At 43.4% G+C, this 15,339-nt stretch overlaps 1 protein-coding gene across 1 annotated transcript in view; it reads right to left on the reverse strand.

Annotated features, from left to right (window-relative positions):
• The window catches only part of NLRP9 (NLR family pyrin domain containing 9), a 71,010-nt gene that overhangs the window by 19,068 nt on the left and 36,603 nt on the right, over positions 1-15,339 (reverse strand). The window contains exons 2-4 of the mRNA XM_063800872.1: positions 12,459-12,813; positions 6,372-7,923; positions 4,184-4,345 (exon numbers count right to left, since the gene is read on the reverse strand). Coding sequence (XP_063656942.1) covers positions 4,184-4,345; positions 6,372-7,923; positions 12,459-12,738 — 1,994 coding nt within the window. The 5' untranslated portion in view covers positions 12,739-12,813. The remainder of the gene's footprint in view (positions 1-4,183; positions 4,346-6,371; positions 7,924-12,458; positions 12,814-15,339) is intronic.

A 15,339-nucleotide genomic window follows, 5' to 3' on the forward strand; every position in this document is an offset into this window, starting at 1 on the left:
TGAGGTGTACAGGGATCTGTGCGGCGAGGGTGAGCAGAGCCTGACCCACTAACAGGTGGAAGTGCTACCACAGGAAAACAGGGAATCCAGGCCGGGCGCGGTGGCTCCCGCCTGTAATCCCAGCACTTTGGGAGGCTGAGGTGGGTGGATTGCCTGAGCTCAGGAGTTCAAGCCCACCCTGGGCAACATGATGAAACTGCATCTCTACTAAAATACAAAAATTAGCCAGGCGTGGTGGCGGGCACCTGTAGTCCCAGCTACTGGGGAGGCTGAGGCAGGAGAATTGCTTGAACCCAGGAGGTGGAGGTTGCAGTGAGCCGAGATTGCACCATTGCACTCCAGCCTAGGGGACAGAGCGAGACTCTGTCTCAGAAAAAAAAAAAGAAAAACAGCGAACCCCCTTGATTTCTGGAGACACCTGTGAGAATAAGGGGGAGGTGGTGGCAAAAAGGACAGGAAGATCCGGCCTCCAAGCCACCACACCACATTAATGAAAGCACCGGGATTGGTTAGCTAGGCAGCTGCAGTGAATGCCAACCGTCAGCCAGCAGCAAACAATCGAGTCAACAGACAATATGGTGGGAAAACAGTGACAAAGATGAACATGTAATCAGGAATCATCGCCATTTCAGGATAATCAACCTCATGGAAAAGGGGCAAACTAAAATAGAAGAGTTGATTATGATACCATTTGTTGACTATTTGCCTTGTCAACTTTTTCCTTTTTCTGCACATAAAATGATGAAAAATGCAATTGCTGAGATGAATAAAGAAGCAGAAGCCTGGGCTCATTCCTTCAACTTTGAGTCCAATGCCTCCCCAGCGTTAGGGATTAAGGAACGCTGGAGGTATGTGTGTTTGGAACATATTGATCCATGTGTTATTAGTCTGCCCTACATAACCCAAGGAATCAATCTACTTCTCTCAGCCTCTACTGATGCCACTCTGTTTCCAGAAAGTATTATCACTTTTTCTCAAGTATAACTTTTTCCTTAACTATGAGGAAAAAAAAGTTGATAAATAGAACAGGATCTGAACTAACCATTCCATGTGAGTGATGGCAGTTGGATGATACCTCCAACGTTCCCTAAACCCTAACCTTGGGGAGGCATTAGAATCGATGTTGAAGGAATGAGCTCTGGCTTCTGATTCTCCATTCGTCTCAGCAATTGCATTTATCATTCATATACACAACAGAAAAGAGAAGGAAAAACATTTTTCAATTTCAAGGCATGTGGCTAGATACCTTTGAAGAGAAATGACCAAACTGTCTCTATCATTTCTGGACAACTTAAAATGAATCTAATGATGTTTTTACTAGACACTGAACTAAAGGACTTGTGTAAAATATCAATGAGTTGGGAGGTCAAGGCAGGTGGATCACATGAGGTCAGGAGTTTGAGACCAGCCTGGCCAACATAGTGAAACCCCATCTCTACTAAAAATACAAAATTAGCCAGGTGTGGTGGCGGGCACCTGTAATCCCAGCTACTTGGGAGGCTGAGGCAGGAGCATTGCTTGAACCTGGGAGGCGGAGGTTGCAGTGAGCTGAGATTGTGCCATTGCACTCCAGCCTGGGCGACAGAGACTCCATCTCAAAAAAAGTTTTTTTAAATAAAAGATCAATTATTTATTCTGTCATCAACACTGTGAAGAAGCACTAATGTCCTCATTTTGTAACCTAAGGTTCCTAGGAAGGACACGTGCATCTTAATTCACGCCTTCACCCAGGTTTATCCAGATTACTGTTCTGCTTCATGTTGCCATCGATCTCATGTGAAAATCAATGACTTCTTGTGCTTTGAGACTGAATTTATTAAAAAAAATCAATGACAAATGTCTTCATTGCAAGACCACTAACCACCTCTTCCTTGCTAGTATTCCTCACATATCCCATTGAAATTCAGATACTGCTCATGCGTTATAATCAAGCCAGTCCCCTACTTTAACATTTTCCAGAAAAAAAACAGTTCAGTGAGGTCGACTTTTTACTCTCCATGTGGGATCTTTAGAAATTCTTTTGAGTCAGTTCCTTCATTATTTTCAGCACACATTCATTCTATGGATGTTTAGTGAGCCCCTACAAAGCTTTGTATTTTTCTAGATGCTGAGGATGTGAGGGTAAACGCATCCCCATCCATCATGGAGGTTTAGTCAACAGAGAAACACTGTGCTCCCCAAGATCACTCCTAGCTTTGGTGACTTGCTAGGAGACCTCGTACGACTTGCAATACAGTCTTACAATGGCTATGATTTATTTCAGCAAAAGGACACAAAGGAAAAACCACCAAGGGGAAAAAGAACATAGGAAAAATCCAGAGAAAACCAGACAAAAGCTTCCAAGAGTCCTCTCCCCGTGGGATCACCAAGACACCAGGACACAATAAATTCCTCTAGCAACAAAATGTGAGAACACATGTGAAGTGTCATCTACCAGGGAAGCTCATTAAGGATTCAATGTCCGTGGTTTTTACTGGGGCTTGTCATATAGGCACCCTCTGCCTAGCATGAACCAAAATTCAAAACTCACTGAAGGAAACCAGACATTCAGTATAAACCACAGTGCCGGTAGAATTTACGAACAGTGAACCATTCTTATCAGTCAGGTTGGTGGAAACTCTCCCAAAGTCCAAGTTTCAAGACATCAGCCAGGCCAGGTGCGGTGGCTCACGTCTGTAATCCCAGCACTTTGGGAGGCCGAGGCGGGCGGATCACAAGGCCAGGAGTTTGAGACCAGCCTGGCCAACATGGTGAAATCCCGTCTCTACTAATACAAAAACTAGCCAGGCGTCGTGGTGCATGCCTGTAATCCCAGCTACTCGGGAGACTGAGGCAGGAGAATCGCTTGAACCCGGGAGGTGGAGGTTGCGGTGAGCCGAGATCATTCCACTGCACTCCAGCCTGGGCAACAAGAGCGAAACTCCGTCTCAAAACAACAACAACAACAAAACAAAAACAAACAAAAAAGACATCAGCCAAGGACCAACTTAGCAAACAGGCCTTTCTCGAGACAGCAGTCTTAACGTCTGCTATGTTAACTTTTTTCTGCACAAATATGTGGGCCAATAATTCAACGCAATAACTCTTACCAAAAAGATGTATAAGGTGCTTTGGGAGCATAGCAAGTCTTCCGTGATGACATGACTTTTCAAGCTGAAGGAAGACTTAAATTTAACCTGAAAGCAGTAAGTTTGCTTACAGGGGTGAAGAGAACAGCATGGCCCAGGCAAATCAAGATAAGTAAAATATCAGGGAACAACTGTGTTTCTATCCTCTCATACATTATTTGTATAAAAGTAATAATAAAAACTTTATTAGGATTAAAAGAAACGGAAGAAAATATTGCACATCAGCACTCTGTTTTATGAATGCTACCCATTATGCTTATCTTCATTATTTTTCTTTTTCTTTTTTTTTTTTTTTTTTTTTTTACAAATTTAAGGCTATTTTTCTGTCTGTCCTCAGCACTCTTCCTTTCTCACCTGAGAAACATCTATTCTCCATCCACCCACATCCAAGCAAAGGTCATCCCTAACCAGGACTGCTCGCTCTCTGGCCCTCCAACTAGATTTCATTTTACATGTCACTACATTTTTTTTTTATTATACTTTAAGTTCTAGGGTGCATGTGTACAACGTGCAGGTTTGTTACATATGTATACATGTGCCATGTTGGTGTGCTGCACCCATTAACTCGTCATTTACATTACGTATATCTCCTAATGCTATCCCTTCCCTCTCCCCCCACCCCACAACAGGCCCTGGTATGTGATGTTCCCCTTCCTGTGTCCATGTGTTCTCATTGTTCAATTCCCACCTATGAGTGAGAACATGCGTTGTTTGGTTTTTTGTCCGTGCAATAGTTTGCTGAGAATGATGGTTTCCAGCTTCGTCCATGTTCCTACAAAGGACATGAACTCATCCTTTTTTATGGCTGCATAGTATTCCATGGTGTATATGTGCCACATTTTCTTAATCCAGTCTATCATTGATGGACATTTGGGTTGGTTCCAAGTCTTTGCTATTGTGAATAGTGCCACAATAAACATACATGTACATGTCACTACATTTAACACACTGGATTGCCGCTCTGCATTTATGCATTGGTCTTCTTCCAAAAAGGCCACAGTAGAGAGAAGGAAACTCTGCCATTTGCTTAAAGGACAGGTTAACATAAAACTTACATGAGTTTTCGGAGTTTACAAACAGGCTGAGCCAGCGCTTTGCAAAGAATCGCCAGGGAGGGATCATCGAGGCTGGTATTTTCCATGTCTAAAATCTGGAAGTTCTTGTTGGTAATGAACATTGAGCAAAGCTCCCGCCAGTAGACGAGCTTCTCATTGTAACTATGAGAGAACAAAGATCGTGATTCTCCAGTGGCTAAACTCAATTCAAGACATTCTCAAAACAGGTCGAACACCATTTCCAAAGCACCTCAAAGCTGACAGACACCCAGGCCTGAACAGGGAGAAGGTCAGCCAGGTAAACGGAGCCAACATGACATAATAGTTAGAAAGTAGGCCCTGGCCAGGTAGAGTGGCTCAAGCCTGTAATTCCAGCACTTTGAGAGGCCAAGGCAAGAGAATCGCTTGAGCTTAGGAGTTTGAGGACGGCCTGGGCAACATAGCAAGACTCCATCTCTATTAAAAATTAAAAAAAATTAGACAGATGTGGTGGCATACACCTGTAGTCCCAGCTATTTGGGGGCTGAGGTGAGAGAATCACTTGAACCCAGGAGTACAAGACTAAAGTGAGCTATGATCATGCCACTGCACTAAGCTAGGGAAACAGAGCTAGACCCTGTCTCAAGAAAAAAAAAAAAAAAAAAAAAGGAGCACTATTTACAATAGCAAAGACATGGAATCAACCTAAATGCCCATCAATGATAGACTGAATAAAGAAAATGTGGTACATATACATCATGGAATACTATGCAGCCATGAAAAGGAACAAGATAATGTCCTTTGCAAGGACATGGATGGAGCAGGAGGCTATTATCCTTAGCAAACGAATGCAGGGACAGAAAACCAAATACCACATGTTCTCACTTGTAAGTAGGAGCTGAATGATGAGAACACATGGACACAGGGAGGGGAACCACACACACTGGGGCCTGTTGGAGTGTGGGGCTTGGGAGGAGGGAGAGCATCAGGAAGAATAGCTAGTGGATATCGGGCTTGATACCTGGGTGATGGGATGATCTGCCCAGCAAATCACCATGACACACGCTTACCTATGTCACAAACCTGCACATCCTGCACATGTATCCCTGAACTTAAAAGTTGGAAATAAAAAAAAAAGAAAGTGGATCCTGAGACAAGAGTAATTGATTGGAATCAAACTCTGGTGTAAACATTTAGTAACTATGTGACCCTGGACAAGCTATTCAACCTTATTCTGCTTCATTTCCTCCTCGTTTAGATGTGAATACTCGATTGTTCTGTGAACAAGGGTTATTTGGTGACCCCTCAGTGAACAGGGAACTGTATCCAAAAATGTTATCATGAACAGGAGCATGTATCTGAGAGCTAACATATGAGCTGGTAACCTGAACCCGATGGAAGAATACAAGGCAAAATCAGCAGAGGGAAAAGGCATATGGAAAAAACGCAGAGGAAACAAAGCACGAACTTCCAGGAGTCCCCTCTCAGTGGGGTCACTGGGGGATACCGCACAAGCTATGGAGGGGGAAAAGAAAAGCACAGTCTGACAACAACAAGAATGGTGAAAAAAAAAAAAAGAAGAAAAGGAAAGAAAGAGAGAAAGAAAGAGGAAGGAATGGAGGGAGGGAGGGAGGAAGCAAGCAAGGCCAGGCGCGGTGGCTTATGCTTGTAATCCTAGCACTTTGGGAGGCCGAGATGGGTGGATCACCTGAGTTCAGGAGTTCAAGACCAGCCTGGCTAACATGGTGAAACCCTGTCTCTACCAAAAGTACAAAAATTAGCCGGGCGTGGTGGCGGGCACCTGTAATCCCAGCTACCTGGGAAGCTGAGGCAGGAGAGTCGCTTGAACCTGGGAGGTGGAGGTTGCAGTAGGCCGAGATCGCGCCACTGCACTCCAGCCTGGATGATAGAGCAAGACTCCGTCTCAAAAAAAAAAAAAAAAAAAAAAAGTCCTGCTAGCCGCCTCTCTTAATCTCACACGGGCCCTATGAAGTAGATAAAACTTTTATTTCTCTTTATACAAATGGAAAAAGTTCAAGAAGTTGCAGCTCATGATCCCACAGCAGTGCCAAGGCTCGAAAGGAAGGCTTTCTGACTCCGACCTCCATGCTTTTAAGCACAGTGGCATAAGGCCCATGAAATACCCACAGGCCACTAGAGCAAACTCCAAGCGTAGTGTGTGGGACGGGGGATTAACAGACAGACTCACTCTGAGATGCATCCTGAGTCATCTGGAAAGATATTCTCCACACACATGCGAAGTGTCGTTAAATGTCGACAATGCTTCAGGCAGAATGAAGCTATTACCAAATGTTCTATGTTACCAATATAAATGAAAACTTCTTCAAAGAAATTCATCACTTTGGTTACAAATTCTTTTTCCTGAGTTTCAAACAAACCGATGAATAGTTCCTGGAAAGCTATGGCTTCCCTATCAGCTTCACATTGACTTAAACTTTCAAGGCATTGGGTTATTTCCTGCTTTAGGTCTTTTGACAGTGGAAAACCAAAGGAGGTCTCCAGCATGCTGACGATTTCTTCTGTTGAAATTCCAAACATGAATATCCCCACCTGGGTCAAGAGGGTTTGAGGCTGAACCACACTTGCTCTTACAAGCTGGGTTATGCTTCCAATGGCCGGGTTAGGATCGTCTTTGGGTCGTTTGAGCAAATAAAACATGGCGGCACAAAACTCTTGGATACACAGATGCATGAAGGCAAAACAGTCCCCTCTCCTTTGGAGGAGTCTCATACCCACCCACATCACGCCCTCAGACTCAGATAACCCATTCCTCCGGAGATCCCCACGGGAAAATACAAATGTATATGTCCAAATTCCCTCTGCAGCCAAAGCACACAGGCTTTTTAGTCGGGCTCTGTTCACCTTAGGTGGAAAACTCTGACTTCCTGCTTTGAATACAGTTGTTAAAAAGGATGCATATAAATAGCTGGTGTTTTGGGAGTTTATTTCAAGGTCTTCTCCCCTCTCTAGCCTCTGTTTCACACAAGTACAGACCAACCAGCATGTAAAGGGATTATGGCACAAGATAAACAGCGGCCCATTATCTCTCACAAAATTGAAGACTTTCAGGGCTTTGCTCTTCTCACCAAAGAAGTAGGAGAAATACGACTTCTTTTCAGATTCACTGAATCCTAAGAGCTTTATGAGTTTTGGATGCCGCAACATAAAATAGTGTTTTTGCATAGCCAGTTTTCCTAATGCAATAAGGAGAGAGGATTCTGGAAGCATCTTTTTTTGCAACAAACTGCTCAGGATAATTGGCATTGGCTGCCGCTGCCTCCAATCATCGCTCAAGTCAGCCTTAAGTTGTAAGTTAAACTTCAGTTGCTCAAAGCCATCCATGATGAACAGAATTCTCTCTGGCTGGGAAAAAATGTCTTCGATCTTCTCTGAAGACTCCGGCCAGTCCCTAGAGAGGAGCTCCAGTAAGCTGGTCTCTGCGATACTGTTCATTTCATAGACATTGAGGAAAAACACAAATGTGAACCTATCCTTCCATAAGTTTCCCTCTGCCCAGTCCAACATCACTTTTCTTAAAAGGGTTGTTTTCCCAATTCCATCAGGACCTTCCAGGACCACAGTGTGTCGTCTAGCCGCAGCAGTATATGCGTCATTCAATTCTTTATACTCATTCTTCATGGTTTCTTTGTAGAAATGCTCAGGGACGTGAAGACAGGTTTCCTTCTCCCATATGAGTTGAAATGTTTCCTTCATATGCTTTCTGTATGGGTTTAGCTTATCTGTGTTAATGAGAACAGGATATAAGATAGGTAAAAATGCACTCATTCTTTTATACTTCTGAGAACTGTAAACCAAAAAGAAAATTCTAATACTCGCCAGCCATCTGAAGCCAGGGTGCTTTTAAAATTTAACCTGAGAGACTGGTTCACGCCATGATGGGAAGTGGGGGTCAGACATACTTCCTTGTACCTCTCCATTAACAGGAACACAGGCTCGAAGTCTGATAAGAAACATTTTACAACCTATTCTCTCTGAAGGTCTCCTGGGCAAATAAGGATGTGGCTCTCCATAATCCTTTATCTTAACCCAGACATTTCCTTTATTTTGATCCCAGGTCTTTAGATAAACTCAACCAGTTGTCAACCAGATTTTTTTTTTTTTTTTTTTTTTGAGACGGAGTCTCACTCTGTCGCCCAGGCTGGAGTGCGGTGGTGCGATCTCGGCTCACTGCAAGCTCCGCCTCCCGGGTTCACGCCGTTCTCCTGCCTCAGCCTCCCGAGTAGCTGGGACTACAGGCGCCCGCCACCACGCATGGTTAAGTTTTTTGTATTTTTAGTAGAGACGGAGTTTCACCGTGTTAGCCAAGATGGTCTTGATCTCCTGACCTCATGATCCACCCACCTTGGCCTCCCAAAGTGCTGGGATTACAGGCGTGAGCCACCGCGCCCGGCTGTCAACCAGTACGTGCCTGTGGTCCCACCTACTCAGGAAGCTGAGGCACAAGAATTGCTTGAACCTAGGAAGCGGAGATTGCAATAAGCCAACATTACACCACTGCACTCAAGCCTGGGCAACAGCCTGACACTCTGTCTCAAAAAAAAAAAAAAAAAAAAAAAAAAATTTTACTATATCAATTATTTCTAAAATTGGTCTTGTCTATATAATAACCTTCCCCTAATTTCTGCATTCTCTTTAATTAAACTGATGATAGCAGGTCACCTATCAGCAAAGTACACATATATATACACACACAGATATATATACATATATATACATATATACGCACACATATATATACACACATATACATATATACACATATATACATACACATACACACACATATATATATATATATATATTTTTTTTTTTTTTGAGATGAACTCTCGCTCTTGTCCCCCAGGCTGGAGTGAGATGGCGCTATCTCAGCTCACTGCAACCTCCGCCTCCTGGGTTCAAGCGATTCTTCTGCCTCAGCCTCCCAAGTAGCTGGGATTACAGGCACCTGCCACCACACCCGGCTAATTTTTGTATTTTTCGTAGATACAGGGTCTCACCATGTTGCTCAGGCTGGTCTTGAACTCTTGACCTCAGGTGATCTGCCCTCCTCGGCCTCCCAAAGTGCTGGGATTACAGGCGTGAGCCACCATGCCCAGCCACAAAATATATATTTTATGCAAAGTTTATCTAATGAGTGATGACAAATGGGGAAAGGAGAAGAATTAAAATCCTGTTCATAATCTGAGTTTTCAAATTTCAGAAAAATTTTGAGTCTTGGGAAGGGACTGGATGGAAGGAGACTGCAAAGGGGCCCTACAGTCGCTCACAGGAAGGCAGGGACGGTTCCACCGATGGTCTGTGCTCTCCTTGCACACTCGTCTGTGGACATCACAGGAGGGAACAGCATCCACTTTATTCTCCGCTATATCCCTTTAACACCGTCGCACAGGAGTTATTCAAGTCTCTGAGCAGTGACTGACTTTGTACAAAATTAATATTGTAAAACTGTCTTGAATTTAAAACATACATGCTAGGCACGGTGGCTCACGCCGGTAATCCCAGCGCTTTGGGAGTGCTGAGGCAGGAGGAGCACTTGAGGCCAGGAGTTCAAGACCAGCTTGGCCAACATAGTGAGACTCCATCTCTATTAAAAAATTAAATTAAAAAATATGCAGATAAAGAGAAAGGAAATAAGGCCATTCCAAAATGTCATCAATGTATGTAATCATGGCTCATAGCTTGATCTGTGTGTGTATTACTCTACATTTTTCTTCTGCCCGATTTTTCTCTCTACAGTAGAATTATACTGTATATACTATTTTCAAACATGATTTTTGACTGAACAATATATTATGGACATCTTTCTAAATTCATGCACATTTTTCATCATAAAACACTATGCTATTTATTAAAAAAATTTTTTTTGAGACAGAGTCTCATCACTCTGTGGCCCAGGCTAAAGTGCAGTGGTGTGATTGTGGCTCACTGCAACTTCCACCTCCCGGGTTCTAGTGATTCTCGTGCCTCAGCCTCCCGAGTAGCTGGGATTACAGGCGTGCACCACCACGCCTGGGTAATTTTTGTATTTTTAGTAGATAGAGTGTCTCACCATGTTGGCCAGGCTGGTCTCGAACTCCTGACCTTAGGTAATCCGCCCACCTCAGCCTCCCAAAGTGCTGGGATTATGGGTGTGAGCCACCACGCCTGGCAAAACCCTATGCTATTTAATTGAATGGATTTATCATTATATTATTCACTTTCTATATTTGCCCATAGTAAACATTTGCTGACATCCAAGGTTTTTTTTTTTGAGACAAAATTCATAAGTAAGGTTATTTAAAACTGATGATTCACGCCTGTAATCCCAGCACTTTGGGAGGCTGAGGTGGGTGGATCACGAGGTCAGGAGATCGAGACCATCCTGGCTAACACGGTGAGACCCCATCTCTACTAAAAATACAAAAAATTATCTGGGCGTGGTGGCAGGCGCCTGTAGTCCCAGCTACCTGGGAGGCTGAGGCAGGAGAATGGTGGGAACCCGGGAGGCAGAGCTTGCAGTGAGCTGAGATCGCGCCACTGCACTCCAGCCTGGGCGACAGAGCGAGACTCCGTCTCAAAAAAGAAAAAAGTCATGTCATGTCTTAGAGATTTTTATAACATTTAGGACCTCAGTGTCCCAAGTGAGAAACTCTCAGTTCAGACACTGACTCAGTCATTTTTTCATCTGCCAACATAGAACATTAATCAGCAAAAAAGTCAAAGACACGAACCACACAGATAAAGAAAACTGGCACACACCTGTAATCACAGCACTTTGGGAAGCCCAGGCAGGAGGATCATCTGAGGTCAGGAGTTTGAGACCAGCCTGACCAACATGGTGATACCCCGTCTCTACTAAAAATACAAAAATTAGCTGGGCGAGGTGGTGCATGCCTGTAATCCCAGCTACTCGGGAAGCTGAGGCAGGAGAATCGCTTGAACCTGGGAGGTAGAAGTTGCGGTGAACTGAGATCATGTCACTGCTCTCCAACCTGGGCAACAGAGCAAGACTCCGTCTCAAAAAAATAAAACAAAAACAAAAAAACCCAAAAAAACTAACACAGGAAGCAACTCCAAACCAAATAAAATACCCTCAAGCATGTGGGGATATGAAATAAGGTCTCAAATTAGAATTACCAACACAAAGAGGAAACATGAACAAAACAGAAGTAAACGTAACAGAAGTTGATGGAACTCAAAAGTAAAGGGAGAAGACAACAATCATCAGAAACAAATGCTAATTACTAGATACCTAATAGGGAATATATTTAGTTTTTCCTAAGTATCCCCCGAGAGGAGGGTGTAGACCCCATCAATGAGTCCAGCAGAAGTGGTTCGGAGTCAGATCTGTCACTTTTGGAAAAGTCATGTAACACATGGGAACACTGTTTTGTCCAGTTTTCTCACTTGTAAACCTTTCCTGGGTTGTGAAAAGAATGGAAAGACATTATGCAGAAAGAATGCTTCCAGGACGTGAGGACAACCTGGCTGTGATGTCTGTCACCCCATTGATCGCCCCAGGGCTAATTCGGCTGATGTGGCCAGCTGGGTGGGTGTCCACTTCCTCCCTCACTGCTCCATATGCGTCCGTCCTAAAAGTCTCCCCTGGGTCAAAGACGATGACAACCTTTGCCCATAGAGGAAGGTCCTTCCATCGCGGGCAGAAGAGAAGCTGTGCTCCCCTACTAGAACCTCCAAACAAGCTCGCAAGAATGCTTCCTGTAGTACCCGGGACATACGCTGTCTGATTGTCTTAAGATTCTACCTACTCCTTGGTACATGTCTGGTCAAAAAGGACAGGCAGTTAGGCATGGTGGCTCACTCCTGTAATCACAGCACTTTGGGATGCCTAGGCAGGTGGATCACTTGAGCCTGGGAGTTCAAGACCAGCCTGAGCAACATGGCAAGACCCTGTCTCTAAAAAAAAAAAAAAAAAAAAAAGATAGGCAACTACCATACTAGAATTCCATCTCAGTAGACCTGGCAATGCAGACACTAACTGGCCACTCATCTCCTATAACAACGACTCCACTTGGGGTGGAAAAATGGGAAGACACTCTATAGGTGAACAGTTGGTATCAGGACGCCATCTGTCCCCAGTTCATTGCTGGCCCACATATGAACAGCCCTGGCCTGCAACTCTTCCTACCTTCAACTCTCACCTTGACCCACACACATTCTCATCTGATGGAGGGGGTGGCCACTCATTTAACAATGCTATCACCTTGTTCCCAGGCTTCCCCCATGGGTCCTCGCCCCGTCATCCAGCACTTACTTCTCATCTCTTCCTGAGCCTTTGTCCAGAGATCTTTCCTATTGATCTGTAGAAACAGATTCAGTGTTACCTCCCATGCCTGCTTTCCTGGGTAATGTTTGTCCAACAGCTTTGCTACATCTTCTTTGGAGGCCTTCTTCAGCTCAGCCCAGGGGATTGGCTTGAGTTCAAATTTCTCCAAAGGTTGTTTGAGGAGCTCCTTAAATTTCCAAAACTCTTCCTTTCTGAGCTCCTTCAGATACCACAACAAGCCAAAATCCGAAAAAAAAGATTCTGCCATATCGCCCCAGGATTGTGAACTCAGGTGTCTCCAGAGGGAAAAGAAAGATCCTCAAAAATAAAGAATAAATGATACCTGGAGAAGAATGACATGATTACAGAGTTAAGTTTCAGCAGCTGAAAGCAGCTCAAAATTATTGATATCATCATGCGTAGCTTGCACCAAACATCATCTAGGGAAGAAGCTTCATCTTTTTCCAAACAAATGCATGTGAATGGTAGAGTTGACTGCCACTTATGTGTCTTGTTTTTGTCTGACATAAATGATGCTTCCAGGAACAAGTGTTTTTGTGTAGTTTGGTGCATATAAGCACACATTTCTCTAGATTTATAAATTATAGGTCAAACAGCAAACACAGGTCACCATGTTTGCTACATAACACTCAACGGTTTTCCCTTGTGTATATAATAACTGACATTCCTACCAGCATTCTATGAGTTTGTTTGCTCTGTAGACCTTCCCATCCTTAGTATAGTCTAATCCAATTTTGATAATGAAAAAATGAACGGATATTAAAATTACAGATGATCACATTCAGGAAGATGAAAATAAAGGAAGAGGACATAAAAGCAAATTTAAATTTTTTTTTGTCTTGTTTGGCGGTATATGCCTTCTTTTTTTTTTTCTTTTTTTTTTTTCTGAGACAGAGTCTCGCTCTGATGCCCAGGCTGGAGTGCAGTGGCGCAATCTCGGCTCACTGCAAGCTCTGCCTCCCCGGTTCACGCCATTCTCCTGCCTCAGCCTCCTGAGTAGCTGGGACTACAGGTGCCTGCCACCACACCTGGCTAATTTTTTGTATTTTTAGTAGAGATGGGGTTTCACCGTGTTCGCCAGGATGGTCTCGATCTCCTGACCTCGTGATCCACCCGCCTCGGCCTCTCAAAGTGCTGGGATTACAGGCATGAGCCACCGTGCCTGGCCGGTATATGCCTTCTTATTACAGTATATAAGGAAAAAGTTAGATTTACTATAGGTTAGCATCTGCAGACAACTCAGACAGAAACAGAGCAGTGAACGTTCCCACTATTATAAACCCTTCAGATAATCATTGCAATTCAACAAAAGACAGGAAATGAAGTAGAAATATATGGTAGACAAAATAAGACAGGTGGCAAAAATAATACCAAATATATATAGATATGTATTTTGAGACCGAGTTTCACTCTTGTTGCCCAGACTAGAATGCAATGGTATGACCTGAGCTCACTGCAACCTCTGCCTCCCAGGTTCAAGTGATTCTCCTGCCCCGTCCTCCCGAGTAGCTGGGATTACAGGCACCTGCCACGATGCCCGGCTAATATATTTTTTTTTTGTATTTTTAGTAGAGATGGGGATTCACCATGTTGGCCAGGCTGGTCTCGAACTCCTGACCTCAGGTGATCCACCTGCCTCAGCCTCCCAAAGTGCTGGGATTACAGGCTTGAGCCACTGCGCCCAGCCTAAATATAATTTTAACACATATGAATGAAATAAAATTGCTCACTAATATATAGACTCACATTGGATAAATACAAATCCTGCTATATGTTGTTTATAAGAGAATCCTAGAAAACACACATAAAAGTAAAACAGAAGAAGAAAAAGCCTGGCAAATTCTTACCCAACAAAGTATTAATAGTATAAAATATCAGCATTGAAAAACACTCAAGCTAGAAAGCACTAAATGGACTAAGAATTTTTGAACACCAAGATTCAGTTCCTCAAGATCTAGAACGCATGAGCATATGTGCACCTGGGAATACCACTTTACACATAAGGAGATGATGACAAACACAATATCATTGTATCTGAGCTAATATACATTTCAGATAATTACAAGCCATTAGCAAAGGTTACATACCATCTATGGCCACATGCAAAAGAATAAACTTGGACCCTTAATACCATAAACAAAAATTAATGCAAAATGGATTGAAGATCTAAATGGAAGGCCCAAAGTATAAAACTCCTAGAAGAAAATGTAGGGCAAAAGCTTCCAGACACAGATTTGGTGATTATTTCTTGAATATGACATGACACAGACAAAAGAAAAAAATAGACAAACGGGACTTTATAAAAATTTTAAAATTTTGTGCATCAAAAGACAATATCGGCCAGGTGCAGTGGTTCATGCCTGTAATCCCAGCACTTTGGGAGGCCAAGGCAGGTGGATCACTTGAGGCCAGGAGTTTGAGACCCCTGGCCCACATGGTGAAACCCTGTCCCTACTAAAAATACAAAAATTAGCCAGGCATGGTGGCAGACACCTGTAATCCCAGCTGCTCGGGAGGCGGAGGCCGCAGCAAGCTGAGATCACGCCGCTACACTCCAGCCTGGGTGACAGAGCGAGACTCTGTCTCAAAAACAAAGACGATATCAAAAGAGTAAAAAGTCAACCAACAGAATGGGAGAAAATATTTGCAAAGCATGTATCTCACAGGGATTAAAATCCAGATTACAGGGAATGCCTAAAACTCAATAACAAAACAATCTTATTAACAATGAGAAAAGGACTAAAATAGACATTTCTCCAAAGATATACAAATGGTCCATAGCCAATAAGCACATAAAAAGAGGCTCAACATCACTAACCATTAGGGAAATACAGATCACAACTACAAT

The sequence above is a fragment of the Pan troglodytes genome, chromosome 20, assembly GCF_028858775.2.
Source record: "Pan troglodytes isolate AG18354 chromosome 20, NHGRI_mPanTro3-v2.0_pri, whole genome shotgun sequence".
NCBI lineage: Eukaryota > Metazoa > Chordata > Mammalia > Primates > Hominidae > Pan > Pan troglodytes.